This window comes from Grampus griseus (genome assembly GCF_964374135.1).
Source record: "Grampus griseus genome assembly, chromosome: 10".
NCBI lineage: Eukaryota > Metazoa > Chordata > Mammalia > Artiodactyla > Delphinidae > Grampus > Grampus griseus.
In genome coordinates this window covers 58,311,295-58,327,383 of record NC_139004.1, presented here as the reverse complement: position 1 = coordinate 58,327,383, position 16,089 = coordinate 58,311,295, and the positions used below count along the sequence as shown (strand labels likewise).

At 53.8% G+C, this 16,089-nt stretch overlaps 2 protein-coding genes across 3 annotated transcripts in view; both read right to left on the bottom strand.

Annotated features, from left to right (window-relative positions):
* Positions 1 to 2,476: 2,476 nt before the first annotated feature.
* Positions 2,477 to 4,120, bottom strand: LOC309828258 (uncharacterized protein; the record flags this gene model as incomplete). The annotated part of the gene is made up of 2 exons (XM_082663510.1): positions 2,477 to 2,704; positions 3,626 to 4,120. The coding sequence occupies 2 exons, from the start codon at positions 4,118 to 4,120 to the stop codon at positions 2,477 to 2,479; spliced, it is 723 nt and encodes a 240-aa protein (XP_082519636.1).
* A 1,233-nt stretch (positions 4,121 to 5,353) lies between these two features.
* ANO10 (anoctamin 10) overlaps positions 5,354 to 16,089 on the bottom strand; it is a 228,020-nt gene continuing 217,284 nt past the window's right edge. The window contains exon 13 of one of the 2 annotated variants that reach the window (XM_082664639.1): positions 5,354 to 5,706. In XM_082664639.1, the coding sequence (XP_082520765.1) occupies positions 5,638 to 5,706 (69 nt within the window). In that variant the 3' untranslated portion in view covers positions 5,354 to 5,637. The remainder of the gene's footprint in view (positions 5,707 to 16,089) is intronic. The other variant, XM_082664640.1, reaches the window with a different exon arrangement.

Sequence of the window (16,089 nt, the reverse complement as noted above, 5' to 3'; positions counted from 1 at the left end):
AGGCTGTGGTCTCTGAGCAGCAGAGACAGCTCTGAGGCAGAGGAGAACGAGAGGTGGAAGCAGGTCCTGAGGAGGCCTCTCTGAGAAGTGTCGGCAGTGAGGTGGCTGCGGTGATGGTGAGTGTGCGGGCGGTACTCTGAGAGCGCCCCGTGGGAAGGGACCGGTAGGCGGGCTGTGGGGCTCAGAAGGGTACAGGGCCTGTCCACAGGCACGGCGCTGACCCGACCCCAGAGCCCACCCCTCAGGTTGCCCGGCTGCATGCGGCGAGGGGAGACAGTGGATGACCTCTGACCTTCCAGAGGGCTGGGCAAAGCAGTATTAAAGCACTAGGCTGTGGGTTCACTTTAAACCACACTGGAGCTCTTACATAACAGATGTCTCTGCATCTTGTTACCTTTCTAATACCTGAAAGAATTCCAAATTCTGTGAGACCCCTGGTCCTGAGGGATGCGGACACACAGATGAGACCATGTCGGGCAGCTCATTACACCTCGTGATGGGAAGGCATTTGGAGTCAGGGGCTGAGACCTGGTCTCACAACATGTCCCAAGGGGTTCCAGCGTGCCGAAGCGTCCCTGGGACCCACTGTCTGGGAGCAGATTAGGACCGAGGAAGAAGCGTCTCTCGGCCCCGGGATGCCTGTGGTGTGTTAAGGAGTCGGTACCTTCAGCGTGTTTGTGTAGGAAGCACAGCAAATACCTGGACCAGTGGGCACACGGTTCAGGTGGGAGTCAGCACATCACTGGGTCGGTTCAGGTTATTAACGCTGATCCCTACCTGTATCCTTCCCTCAGTTGTGGCCCAAATGCCAGGGGCTGCTCGTCCAGGGCACAGGCAGGGCGCCCGGGCTGGTGGGCAGTCGGGCGGGTCCTGGAAGGCAGTTGTTGGTACCACGCTTGGTCTCCCCGTTTATTTAGCTGACTCCATCTGCGGTGCCAGTGTTCGGCCTTGTGTTCTGGGATGGGAGGGGCAGAGGTCACTGTAGTGGCTCTTAGCCTCCCTTAGCGTGGAAACATTGGTTTCCTGTTTTTGAGCCAGACAGCTGTGTAAAGGGCAGCGTGGATCTGTGTCTGCACTACTGAGTTGCCCTCTGGTCCTTTGTTCGGCACTTTGATGATTTTCCTGGTCCCGAGCAGATGACTGCCTTCACACCTTGGGCCTGTTGGACACCTGCCGGGGCGGGGGTCAGCAGACCTGGGCTCACCCGGCTGTGCCCTTCCCGTGTCCTCCTGCCTGGGCCGCGGTGCTCTCGGCTGTGCACAGGAGAAGACAGTGGGTAGCGGAAGGAGCCACGTGATCCCGATGCTTTGTGCCGCGTTCTCCCCGTCCCCTGAGGGAGTTCACCAGCAGCCAGAAAGGTCCAGAGAGGAGGCCACGTGTCATCTGCGTGATCTGTGCCACAAGCTCAAGGGAAAATGCCATCGTATCTCTTTTACGTTAGTTGATCATGTGAGGCTCACAGACCAGTTAGCAAGAAGCCTGGCGTCCCCTCCCTCCTGAGTGGTGGCGGCTCTGCCTCTGACCTGCCCAGGTATCCCAGGGGCTTTCAAAGGGTCGTGGGGCATGCCAGCGCCGGGTGTTGGAACTGGAAGGTCTGTTTGGTCCTGCGCCCCGTTGCTCCTCTGCCCAGGTCCTGTTCAGGCCCAGGGGTGCCTATCCAGTGCAAGGGAGGTGCTTGTTGCTCCAGATCCCTGCCAGACCGTGGGGGCCCCGACCTGGCATGTGGTGACGAGGCAGCAGGGGAGGAGGCAGGCTCTGCGGGGCTGTTAGCATTGGCCCCTCCTGGGGAGAAACCGGCAGGGCCTCTGCTCCCCTCAGTTCTCACACTCCAGAGCGTGCAGCGTGTGGCAGCGTCCATTGCAGGCATCCTCAAAGACGTGGAGCCCCAGGCCAAGCTGCCAGAACCCCGTTCCTCAGGCCTGGGTGGCGGCACCCGAGCGTCCTCAGTGAACAGGGTGCAGGTGGTTCTCTCTTGGGGTCTGCGGCCACTCTCTGAGGCCCACTTGCTGATGCCAGCCTCACTGCCCACCCAGTGCAGGGCTTGGCTGGGGCCCCAGCTAGCTCGCAAGACCTCCTAACTTTGACTCTTAGGAGGCTGGGAGGAGGAGCGTCCCATAGCCTTCCCGGGTGCCTGCTTGTACAGACACCAGAGACCACAGACGGGCCTCTTGTCAGGACGCGGGGAAGCGCCTTCCTTCCTCTGCAGAGGCTGTGGCCCCTCGTGGTGGTGACGCAAGGGTGCTCCCAGGCTGGACAGTCCTGAGGACACAGCTGCCCCGGCAGAGGGGTCATGTCTTTCCTCCAGTCCCTGGTGGCCCTGGAAGCTGCTGGTCACTCCACTTCTGTCAGGTCCCCTCTCTTCAGGCCACCTAGGGCGGGGCACGGAGGGCAGTCCTCGGACTCGGCTGACCCGCAAGAAGCTCGCCGTTACCTGCTGCTTGCCCGGTGCCGGGGGCTGTCCTTGCAGGGCCGTGGGTTAAACTGGGTCAGGAAGAGTCTGGATCCCAGGGTTCTTGTTCTGTGGCCTTTGGTCTTCCATCTTCTTGTTGCTAGTTTCCTGCTGGAAGGAGGGCAGGAGCTCCAGGGTCAGGGCTGAGAGAGCGCTGGGGCCGAGGGCCTGGTACAGGCTGCAAGCACCGTCCTGGCAGATGTGGGCCACGCTGCTGTGAATTCCCAGAAGCCCCCTGTGCCTCAGTTTTCTCATCTATAAAATAGGGACAATAGGAGGAAACTGAGGCCCAGAGGGCGTATCAAGGAGGGAAGTGGCCTCCGGCTTCACTGTAGGGCTGGGTATCCCTAACCATTTGCTTCTAGTTTCCTCCCAGAAGTCAGCAGCATAAAGATTTGTTCTCACGTCTGAGCTCTGGAGCCGCTGGTGGGGAGTGAGTCATTGTGGCCACCAGGGGGGAGAGAAGGGTCCACTGCCTGCCCACCCCCCGCCTGCAGCAGGCCCACCAGGCTGACCATAGAGAGCAAGGGGGCGCCTGTGTGGGGGGCACGGGCCCAGCCTCTGCCCCCGGAGGCCCAGTGACTGTCAGTGGCCCAGAACTGAATGTCATGCTGGTGGCGTGAGAGGGGATAGTCGGGCTGAGAAGTGAATTGGGCCAGCGTGCACTGGCAATCTGTGGACTCAGTGACAGTCTGTATTTCATGGCTTGAGGGAGGGTGGTAGTCAGGGGAGAGGCCACGGCAGGCAAGGAGCGGCGCTGCGGCCTGGCTCTGCCCCAGAGAGCGTCACGCCCAGTGAGGGCCACCTCTGCGGCTGCACACGCCTCGTCTCGCTGGGACCCTCCCAGCAGGGCCAGCGGGATGGGGCTCGTGCGGGAATGGGGGCATCACCTGTCTCCAGCTCTCCCCAGGTGCTGAGGCTCTTCTCTGGGGACCTGCCCACGCAGCGGCTCCTCGAGAGCCGTCTGGTGCCCGGGCTTGGGTCCAAAGACCTGGGGTCACTGCGGTGTGGGCAAGGCCTCACGCGCCCTGAGAACCGGGGCGGGCTGTGTGCACAGGAGACCGGGTTCCCGGCCGCCCGCTCCCTGCTCGGTCTGGAGACACTGCTGCCTCAGCCTCCTGCTGGCGCCATCGCTTTATGCTCCTTTTCTTACCCGGGCTTGGGCTCCTGCCTCACCTGCTCCAGGTAGGCAGTGCCTGCAGCTCTTGTCCACTCCACGGAAGAAGGCGGGCTAGGAACGACGAGAGGAGGGCTCTCCCGCGGCTGGAATCCTCGGGGTGTCTGGAAGAAGTGGGGAGCAGTGCAGCTGAGTTGGGGGTGGGGCACGAGGACCCCAGGGCTAGCAGGGCAGCGGGGCGGCGGGGGCGGGAGCAGGCCGGGGGAGCGCTGCCGGGCATCCTCCTCACGCATGGGGGCCGGTGAGCGGCGGTGGGCAGTGTCATCCTGGGTGTCTCCCTCAGGCCGGTTAGGGTGACGAGGGACTATGAGACGTGCAGTGAAGGACACCTTGGTTTCTTCCACCCCTGCTCCTGGGCACCTGCCACGAGCCAGACGCCACCGACTCCGAGCGCTGGGACACAAAGAGGAGTTCCGGGGGCCTAGCGGGCCTACGTGGCATCTCCTTCCTGCCAGCCTCCCTCTTGTCTCCACCTGACCGGCTCCCACGTCCATCCTCCTCCTCCCCGAGGCCCAGGAGCCCGCCCCAATGAGGTGGGTCCCCGCGTCCAGGCTGACCCGGTCCCGTTTCCCCCGAGCATGACTGGCTTAGTCCTGGGTAAGTGACGTGGTTCTGCTGCGTCAGACTGAGGAAGGGCAGGGGAAGGCTTCTGGGAAAGACAGTCGTGAGTGCAGGGAGCCCGGGGTCCGCACTGTCGCAGGGCGAGGAGGGCCAGCCTGGAGAGCAGCTGTGAGCCCGTGGGTGGGGAGGTGAGCTGATGGGGTCCACTCGGAACCCACTGCCTCACACCCAACTGCACTCATGTGACTGGTCCCCAAAACCCGCTCTGGGGGAGACAGCTGGGTCCAAGGACCCACCTGAACTTTCTCCTTTCCCAGCAAACACAGGCGCCCAGGCTGGAATTGCAGGGAAGCTCTTGGCGGCTCAGGACTGGAGTGGCGGCTACCGTTCCCTGGTGTTTTAAGACACAAGAATGCTCTAGAAAGTGTCCATCGAGCACGGAACCACCAGTGAGTACTTGTGCCATGCAAGGCCTCAGACCAAGGGGGCAGGGCAAGGCTGACCACAGGTGTCCATGCTGGCAAAGACGACAGTCTGGCAGCACCCGCTGAACCACGCGGGGCAGACGGGAGAGCTGGGCTTCCAAAAGCATGCGTGGAGCGGGCCTGCCGTGGCCACCCCAGTCGTGATGTGAAGGAGGGAACCGAGGGGCCGGGCTCGGAGCGAGGGACACGGGTCTAGACCTGCCCGCCCTTCCCGGCCTTCCCGAGATGGGCCCGGTGTCCTGGCTATGAGGGCCCCAGTGGGGCAGGGCTGGCTGTTGTCTGGGGCACTTTGAGCAGCTGGTGGGAAAGGAAGCCAGGCCTGGCCCGAGCGGGGTGGTCCCCGGGGCTGGACCAGAGCCAGGAGCCCGGAGGGCGGTTTCCGGGGGGACGGGGGCTGCTGTGCTGGCACCCCTGCGGGCACAGCCGGGACAGCCCCCCCAGTTGTGGCCCAGCCGGCCAGCTGTGCTGAAGGTAGCCCAGCGGCCCCTGCCGCGCACCCCCAGGGAAGGCCCAGCAGCAGCAGAACCTCCCGAGGACCCCTGGGGCTTCCGCACGCCTTGGAAGCGGCCCAGCCTCGAGGCGGGCCCGGCCCTCGGCTGCCCTGGCGGCTCCCCCTTCCACGACCCAGCTCGGAGCAGACGGGCTGCTCCATCCACACACGGAAGGAGGCATCAGGCGGGCATGAGGCCTTTAATAGCTTGGTGACCTCTGTTCCGTGAATAAAGGGTCTGTGAACATAGAGCAGGACAGAGCCAGAGAGAGGCACCTCGCGTCGTCGAGCGTCGGCAACACCACCTCGCTGGACGCCCCGCCTGCCGACCCGACGGTCACTGTGAGGGCAACCCGAGGAGCTGGCGGTTCGCCCACGTGCCAGGCTGGGCAGCGGCGGCTCCAGAGCAAGGTCGGGCGGCGTGCGTGCGTGCGGGGCTCCGCGCGGGGAGGGCGCCCGCTGGCTCCACCGGCCCTCAGGGTGCCTCCTCCTTCCCGCCTTCCCTCCAGTCCTCTTTCAGGTTCTCGGCCACGTGCTTCATCTGCTGTTGAGAGAACACAGGACACGCTGAGTCACGTGAGGCTGGGCGGTGGCGCCTCAGGGGCGGCCCAGGCCCCGCTCCGGCATCACGGCCCCGGGGCGGTGGGAGTCCTGCTGCTCCAGTCCCGGGGCCCCGGCCGCCTCTGTGCCCTGGGTGCTGGACAGTGTGCGTAGAGCTCTGCCCTGGGTACTGAACCAATGAATAACTCCTTTGGGATTTGGCTTAAAATACACACGGAGATTTCTGATAACAACTGTTTACTTATGGAGAAAACAAGACTCTGAGCACAAACGCTGCTGGTGCCCGGGTACCTGGCTGCCCCTCTTGGGAGCCCCAAACACCACACGGGCTGGACACGGCGCACACTCCCGCCGGCTTTCGGGGAGAGGAGGCCGGTTCACAGACTGCAAGTCGAACGCCTCTGCCTCCTGCTGCAACCTGCTTCCCTCCCCGAAGGCTCCTGTAGGCCTGTAGCATCTCAGGAGGCCCCCGTTACTCCGGTCAGTCCTCCTCTTTTCTAGCCTGTTCTGCCTTCCGCAGGGCCGTGCCGAGATGGGCTCCCAGCAGCTGGCCCCTGTCCATCTGGGCTGGGGAGGGGCCTGCCTAGGTCTGGGGGACGGCTCCTGATGCGGGAGGTGCCGAGTGGGGACGGGCTCTTCCCGCAGCTTCTGAGCAGGCCTAGAGCAGGCACCCCTCAGCTGCGGGGTTTATGCGACCTTCAGCCTGACAGGACGGCGGAGACGGTGTGATTTAGTTCACAAACCTGGAGAAGCAGAACGGCCATGCCACCCGAATGCCCCCAGAGGTTAGTTTTTGCCTCTGCTACCTTTTCTGTTACTCATGTCTCCCGTCCTCTCACGAGCCCACTTCGACTGTCAACTACTGATGTAAAATGTAGTATTTCCCCCCAGATGCACGTCAGACTCTTGCAGCTGGTGTCATTTAATACTTATGAGACCTTTAAACATGTCTATTTATGAGAGACAGAAAGGGGGTGAGGCACAGAAGATGAATCTATTTCCTGATTTGACAAGTAACCGTAAGAAACTAAAAGCGACATACATTTAACTAAACTAGCATCAAAATGAGGATACGACATTCCCTAGTTTGTCACAGAATCTACCAGCCACACTTGCCCTCCACAAGCCTTCGAGGCTCCCTGTGAGCTGCAAACAGCCCCCCCCCCCCGCGTGCGTGGCTGCGGAGGGGGGAGCCCCTTGGCGTCAGGCCAGAGCATCCCGCAGACCTTGCGAGGCCGAGGGCAGCCATCTGACGAGCCCTCTGCCCTGAATGACCCAGTAACCTAGCTTCTCGAAGATGCCTCTTCTTTCAGGTCCCAGGTTGGGGGCTTGGCCCAGGCCGGGGAAGAGACTCAGAACCCACTGGGCTTGGACGACTGCCCACCTGCAGTGCCTGCCCCGTTGAGGGCAGCTCCTAAGGGTAGCGGTTCCTGGATGTCACGGGCTCGTCTACACTTAACTGTGCCGCTGGAAGCAAAGGTAGGAACCGGGGCAGGGACCACCCCCCACCCCCGCCCTCGCCCCCTGCTCCTCATGCCTCAGGCAGTCTACACAGGAGCTCCTGTCTCCACTCGTGCCCTTTCCTCGCCTGTCCTGGAGCAAGGCTACTTCTGAAGCTGAAGAGTGACAGGCCCCCAGGCCTCTGGGTCGAGCCAACCCCACTCCACCCACCACCCACCCCGCCGCCGTCCCATGGCTGGGTCCCTCAGGGCTCGATCTGCCTCACAGAGCTCTGTGATCCCCAAAGGCAACGTGGCCCGTGGGGGGCGGGAAGGCTTATTATGCCCCCATGACCTCTACCTGGCCTTCCTCAGCAGTGCCGAGGCCCTGGGAAGTGGCAGGGAGCAGGACCAGAACTTAAGACCTGTAGCTAAAGCCCCAAGAAGAAACCCAGCAGCGGAGAGGAAACAAACTGCAACGGCCCGCCTGCCTGAGGTGAAGAGTTCAACTGGATTTGAGGTCAGTGAGCGGCGCTGCAACCTTTCCTGCACAAATGGGGCAGGCCTGCTCGGCTCCTGCCTGAAAGATGGGGTCAGATGCCATCTGGCCTCGAGACAGCTTCTCCTGGGTCAACCGGCCGCTGCCCACTGCTCTTGGTCTGGATCCCCTCAGTGTGTGGTCATGTAACTTGTAATGCAACTGCCCCCTGCCCCAGCGAAGCTTTCCACATCCTCGCCTACTGGTGAAATGGTGGGCATTGGCAGAACTAACTCCAGAAGCACGAAATTGCTGCTCTGAAGGAACCCTGGTGATCATTTGGTCCTGTGGTCACTTAAGGGTCCTGAGACCTTGTTAAATGCAGACTCTTTGTACCTCCCCGAGATGCTAAGATGCCGTCATGCTGGCTTGTAGAGGGACCCACGACTCTCTGAACTTTCAGCAAGCCCTCGAAGTTTCTCCGTGGACAAACCCAGGGCGGGGAGTCACTGGTTTGCTGTCTGCCATCCTTCACCAGCACGCAAACCGGCGTCGCGGGCCATGCTGGGCAGATCCAGGCCACCGTGTGTGCTCTGGCGGGGAGGCGCCGTCCCCTCAGGGCCTCACGCTGCCTCCTGCAGCTCAGCTCTTTGGCGTCTTCTCTTTAGCTGCCCCGCCTGGAGGGTGGGGTGAAAAAACTGGCTTCTTTGGGGATTCTTCAATCAAAACCTTATTAAAAATACAAGCAGGATAAAAGTCCTGACTTCTTCCCCATAAAAAGCACCAGAATGAAGAGAGAACGAAATTTTCCTCAACTCATGCTTCATTAAAACACTCACGCTCCAAATTACTCCGTAAAAAGCACAGACTGATTTCTGGCATCATTATTAGCAATGATTATACAGGTGGACCTCGTTCACTGTGCTTCACAGAAATTGAGTTTTTTACAAATTGAAGGTTTGTGGCAATCCTGTGTTGAGCAATTCTGTTGGTGCCATTTTTCAAACAGCATTAGTTTCTAACTAAGGTATGTACACTGTTTTTATAGACATAATGCTGTGTAAGCATAACTTTCATATAAGTTGGAAAACCAAAAATTCACGTGACTCGCTTTATTGCAGTGGCCTGGAACCAAGCCCAGGGTATCTCGGAGGTCTGCCTGCAACAGGAACCGAATCACTACGCGTGCTGGCCAGACATGCAGCTTAACCTGAGAAACGGTGAGTAACCAGATCCCTTCTTCCCTGTGGAGAAGTACAGAAGTGTGTTCTGAGACCTGCAGTCCTCAGACGGGGCTTCATCCTCCCGGGCTCGCAGCAGAGACTCTGCCTCGCTGAGCCCATAACCAGTTTTGGGATCCTTCTACTCACATCGCTCAGGAAATCAGTTGATTACAGTATTGCGCAATTTTCAATCTGTTAGCAGCTATTCCATCACTCCTTCCCCCAAAGCAACAACCACCTGCCCAGAAGGACTCTATCTGGGCAGGTCTTGGCTGGGGACAGGCCAAACCTGTGCATTCATCTCTGCCTGTTTGTTTGCTAGAGGCCTCCAGTCTCTGTGAGTGTGGAGCTGAGTGGCTGGAGCCAGGCTGAGGGCCTCTGCGGCCAGGCCGTCTCATCCCACGACAGCAGCTCAAACATGAACTGGGTTCTCAGGTCAGTTCAGCTCAGCAACAGCACCTGGGGGACCAGGGTCCCTGAGTCCCGCCAGCCTCAGGTGCACAGTCCTGGTGACAGCACTGCCATCACCCATCCCTACTTCCCCTACCCCACTCCGTCCTGATTTAATGGGCTGGGGTGTGGCCTGGGGGTTAGCAAAGCTCCCCTGGATGATTCTATTGCACAGCTGGGGTAGAGCACCACTGCCTGGAAGGAAGCCCCGCCCACTGTGGGCGGGGCCAGCAGGAGAGGGCGCTTCCCTCGTGCACAGCTGTGCCCTCCCTCCCCATCCACCCCGGCAACCACAAGCATGTCTCCTCTATCCTGTCACTTGTTTGAGGTCATGTACTTAGAGTCAGGGCAGAATTAAGCAAGGGTCTGGCAATTCAGGTGAAAAGGGAAGTAGAGAACAGGCCTTTTGAAGTACCGCATTTTCACAAAAACAATTTTTGTCTGTTAGATCTAGAGGAAAGTTCCTCAAACAAGCAGCAGGCTGAACACATTCGGAAGTAACAGTTAAAAACTCCAGATCTGTCCTGGGCCTGGCGATGCCATCAGGCTCTGACAACCCCAAGCAGTGGGTGGAGGGGCAGCAAGGTGCAGGGACAGCACCAGCAGGGAGTTACATCCACCTCCTCTCCCTCTGGAGGGGTTGGTTCATTTTACCATTTGACAAAATGTAGAAGTGTGAGATTTGCTGACACCCAAACAGGCCAGCACTCTGAATCCCTCACCTCCCACCCCGGCCAACTTTTCTCCCAGTCGCCCCCATCTCAGGGACCACTACCAGCCGGCTACTCGGACCCAAACTGCAGACGTCACCCTGGATGACTCTCTGCCCCTCCCCATCGGGTCCTGTCGACTCCACCTGCCAAGCACACCCCATTCCTCCCAACTCCTACCTTAGGGCTGTCGCCCCTGCTGCACCGAAACCACCTCCCAAACTTTCCCACGCTTGTGCAAACGCAGCCCAAGCCATGTGTTAAAACGGGACCAGAACATGCCACTACAGGGGTTTCCCAAAGACTCGAGATGAAAACTCAAGCCTCCACTTTTCTCTCACAGCCCCGCTGCCTCCAGTCTAGCTCCTCCTTCCCGCAGGCTCATCACCATCTGCTTCGCCTGCCCTGCCACTGCGCTTTGCTCCTCAGCCTGTCTTCCCCCAGATAAGCCGTCCCAAATCACTTACCCCAGAGGAGTCTCCCGTCACCGTCACATCCCTTTATTTTAATTCCTGCACTCCACTCAGACCATCTGGTTTTTAATTGTCTGTGTGAACTTTGTTTTTTTTTCTGCTTTAAACATTCTATCCCATCTAATAACTGGTCTCCTGACTCTGCACCCAGGGCCTGCAAAAGCTCCGGCACCAAGTTGGTGCTCCACAGATGCCTGTGGAGGAGCAACCAAGCCCAGCTCCAAGCCTACAGCAGCAGCCAGAGCTGACAGCTCAGCCGATAACCTCATCGAGAACAGCACAGACAGGTAAAGCCTCCCTTCTCGTAGGTGCATAAACGAGACACATTCATGTTCTTGAAGTCAGCGTCACTTTCTGGACCATAAATGTGCCCGTCACGTGTATAGGGTCATAGGAAACACACCGTAACATGGGCTGTATGTCAGAAGTTTCAGGATTTTGGAGTTCCAGATGGTTCCCTGCCCTGACCTGGGTCCAGCCCCTCAGGATGTCACCCAGTGGAGACAGGAATCTCAGTCCCCCAAGCCCTCAGGGGTGGTTCTGGCGAAGGGAAGGTGGTATGCAGGTAGAGCTGGGTGGAGAGAAGATGACAGGGGAAAGTCAAGGGCCACCAGGAGAGTTGCCAGATCATCATCTTGGTCCCAGCTGGAAACCAAGACTCCTCCAAGAAGGTCCAAACCCAGCTCCCAGACCTGGTGGCCAGGCCCAGCTCACCCAACCAGTGAGATGCCAGTGTCCACGAGTTCATTAACTGCATGAGCTGATCCCGGGGAAGACAAATGTCAGTTCAACTTAAAGAAAATATCTACTTCTTAAATCATCTTTTGGGAGGAGGAGATCAAGGTGGCAGGGCAGAGGAGCTCACCTCCCCCCACAAATACGTCAAAGATACATCTACAACTGGAACAGTTCTCACAGAACACCAACTGAAAGTGCTAAATGAAAAAGTGGAGGAAGCAGTCCCCATTAAAAGAAAAAGAGAAGTCGCCTGAACAAACAGTGAATACCAACTGAAAGCGGGCAGAAGATCTCATACAACTGAAGCTGTAAGAAAGATCCCCATGTAACCTGGTAAGACTAAAGGGAAAAAAGGAGGGGAATCAAGGTGGAACCTGTGCTCCTGGGAGGGAGCCATGAAAGAGGAATGGTTTCCTTACCCTGGGAACCTCCCTCGCCGGCTGGGAGCTCAGCCAGGACAGATAGGTAGCTGCAGGAGCCTGGGATTTGCCCAAGAGGAGTGTGCACAGACTGGCTTGCTTACAAGCAAGATAGAGAGGAACCGACACTGACTGCTGCCACGTCACCACACTTCCCAGCCCAAGACACGCGCTTACTGGTGTGCGCAGTGCCTGGGTGCTGAAACTCGGGCTTCAGCGGACAGACTCGAGGAGAGGACTTGGTTTGGCTATTTGGACATAGCCCGAAGGGCCTAAGATGTGGTCCAGGCCGCAAATGGGGGTGTGTGTGGGACAGAGCATGGGTCCGTCATGGAAGCCTCATTCACACCATGCTCACAGCGGGCACAGCTTCCGGAGCTCCCACTTTGTGAGTGTGCACGTGACGAAGGCAGGCAGAGCTGACGCACGCGCTCTGGTGGTAGAGGGTAGGCTGATTTTGTGGGTGTGCACACCAGGTGATGGGTGGCGTCACAGAGTTGCCTGTCCCAGCAAACAGGTCCTGCAGAGGAACACCCAGCAACTCCTTTCCAGGGGGAGTGCTCCAGTCTCACCTACCTCACACTGCAGCTTAGAACCGGACCTGGGGGCTTTTACTCCAACAACTGGGGAGCAAACCCTACCCCCGACAGGGCTGTGACAACCAAAGAGGAAGCCCCGCCCAATATCCAGTGCAGGCTCTGGTCACCACAGCACCAAACACACCCCTTATCAAGGGGACAGTGGCCGGCACGCTCTGAGCAAAGTCATGGCAGGCATCCACACCAAATGTAGCCCTCGCATCAAAAATATTGGACTTACATCCTTACAAAGGATGCTCCCACATAAAAGCAGCCTTTCAAGACCACAGTACGTAACTGTTTCTCCTAAATTCTTAGCATAAGAGAAATGAAAGTAAAATGACAAAGCAGAGGAAGTACTCCCAATTAAAAGAAAAAAAGAAGTCCCCAAAAGAAAAAACAATGAAACAGACCTCTCCAGTCTACCAGACCGCTGAGTTCGAAAAGGAGGTAATAAAAATGCTAAAGGAATTAAGAAAGGCTGTCAGTAGAAATGGAGATCACTGTAACAAGGAACTAGAAACCATAAAGAGACAATCAAAATTAGACAACTCAATTGCCAAGATAAAAACCGAGCTAAAGGCAATAAATAGCAAACTAAATAATGCAGAAGAACGAAGTGATCTGTAAGAATAACAGAAGTCACCCAATCAGAACAGCAGACAGAAAGACAAATGAAAAAAATGAAAGCAACATACGAGACATATAGGATAATATAAAGTGTGCCAATCTACACATAATAGGAATTCCAGAAGGCGAAGAAAGGGAAAAGTGGATCAAGATGTATTTGAAGAAATTATGGCTGAAAACTTTCCAAACCTAAAGAAGGAAACAGATATCCAGGGACAAGAAGTACAGAGAGTCCCACACCAAGACATATAATTAAAATGGCAAAAGTTAGAGAGGATTCTAAAGGCAGCAAGAGAAAAAGAGCCAGTTACAAGGGAACCCCCATAAGGCTATCAACTGATTTCTCTACAGAAACATTGCAGGCCAGAAGGGAGTGGCAAGCTCTATTCAAAGTCCTGAAAGGGAAAACTCTGCAACCTAGGATACTCTACCCAGCAAGATTATCATTTAGATTAAAAGAAGAGATAAAGAATTTCTCAATCAAAAACTAAAAGAATACAGCAATACTAACCCTATCCTAAAAGAAATATTGAAAGGTCTTCTTTAAATAGAAATGAAGCAAGAACCTATAAGAAAGGGGAAAATCACAATAGGAAAGGCAGATATATAAAAGGATTGAAGGTCAGTTAAATAAGCCAGTATATAGATTAAAAATTTTTTTTAAAATTTTCTGAATGTGATTACAACTACAAGGAACAGCAAATGGATAAACATGAAGATGTAAAATGGACATCAAAATGTGGAGAAGGGTAGTAGGATAATGTACATCTTTTAGAATGTAGAGCTTTCATGACTGTCAGTCTAAAGCAAGTAGTTATAGCTATGGGTTACCATATTTGAAAACCAGGGTAACCACAAATTAAAAACATACAGTAACAGAAACATAGATCAATGGAACAAGATAGAAAGCCCAGAGATAAACCCAAGCACCTATGGTCAACTAATCTATGACAAAGGAGGCAAGGATACACAATGGAGAAAAGACAGTCTCTTCAATAAGTGGTGCTGGGAAAACTGGACAGATACATGTAAAAGAATGAAATTAGAACACTCCCTAACACCATACACACAAAAAAACCCTCAAAATGGATTAGAGACCTAAATGTAAGACCAGACACTATAAAACTCTTAGAGGAAAACATAGGAAGAACACTCTTTGACATAAATCACAGCAAGATCTTTTTTGATCCACCTTCTAGAGTAATGGAAATAAAAACAAAAATAAACAAATGGGACCTAATGAATTTTGCATAGCAAAGGAAACCATAAACAAGACAAAAAGACAGCCCTCAGAATGGGAGAAAATATTTGCAAATGAATCAATGGACAAAGGATTAATCTCCAAAATATATAAACAGCTCATGCAGCTCAGTATTAAAAACAACCCAATCCAAAAATGGGCAGAAGACCTAAATAGACATTTCTCCATAGAAGACATACAGATGGCCAAGAAGCACATGAAAAGCTGCTCAACATCACTAATTATTAGAGAAATGCAAATCAGAACTACAATGAGGTATCACCTCACACCAGTGAGAATGGGCATCATCAGAAAATCTACAAACAACAAATGCTGGAGAGAGTGTGGAGAAAAGGGAACCCTCTTGCACTGTTGGTAGGAATGTAAATTGATACAGCCACTATGGAGAACAGTATGGAGGTTCCTTAAAAAACTAAAAATGAATTACCATATGATCCAGCCATCCCACTACTGGGCATATACCCAGAGAAAACCATAATTCAAAAAGACACATGCATCCCAATGTTCAATGCAGCACTATTTACAATAGCCAGTACAATAGCCAGGTCATTGAAGCAACCTAAATGCCCATCGACAGACAAATGGATAAAGAAGATGTGGTGCATATATACAATGGAATATTACTCAGCCATAAAAGGAACGAAATTGGGTCATTTGTTGAGACGTGGATGGATCCAGAGACTGTCATACAGAGTGAAGTAAGTCAGAAAGAGAAAAACAAATATCGTATATTAACGCATATATGTGGAACCTAGAAAAATGGTACAGATGAACTGGTTTGCAGGGCAGAAATTGAGACACAGATGTAGAGAACAAACATATGGACACCAAGCGGGGAAAGTGGCGGGGGGGTGGATGTGGGGGTGTGTTGAATTGGGCGATTGGGATTGACATGTATACACTGATGTATATAAAATTGATGACTAGTAAGAACCTGCTGTATAAAAAAATTAAATTAAAAAATAAAAAAAACATACAATAGATTCACAAAAACCAATAAGAAAAGAACTCAAGTGTAATACAAAAGAAAATTATCAAACCACAAAAGGAAAAACAAAAAGAAGGAACAAAGAAGAAGTACAAAATCAACTGGAAAACAAGGTTTAAAATGGCAATAAATACATACCTATCAATAAATTATCTTAAATGTCTATGAACTAAACACTCCAATCAAAAGACACAGAGTGACAGATTGGATAATAAAACAAGAACCTACAACATGCTGCCTACAAGAGATCCACATAGATTAAAAATGAAGGGATGGAAAAAGATATTTCGTGCAAATGGAAACAACAAGACAGCGAGGGTTGCAATACCCATATCAGACAAAATAAACTTTGAAACAAAGGCCATAAAGAAAGACAAAGAAGGACACTATAAAATGATGAAAGGATCAATACAAGAAGAGAATATTATACTTGTTATAATATTCTTGTTATTAATATTATATAATATAAATGCATCCAATATAGGAGCACATAAATACATTAAAACAAATACTAACAAACGTTAAAAGGAGAAATTGATGGGAACACAATAATAGTAGGAGATTTTAACACTCCACTGACATCAGTGGACAGATCTTCCAGGCTCAAAAAGGAAACAAAGACTCTAAATGACACAATAGAACAGTTAGACTTAATATCTACAGGACCTCAGTCTAAAAAAACCAGAATACACATTGTTTTCAAGTGCACATGGAACATTCTCTAGGATGGACTACATACTAGGGCACAAAACGAGCCTCAACAAATTTAAAAGGACAGAAATTATTTCAGGCATCTTCTCTGACTACAATGGCATGAAACTAGAAATCAACCAGAGAAAGAGAAATGAGAAAAAAATGACTACATGGAGACTAACCAACAAGCTACTAAAAAACCAATGGGTCAGTGATGAAATCAAAGAGAAAATTAAAAAATACCTTGAGACAAATGACAGTGAAAACACAACCATACAAAATCTAT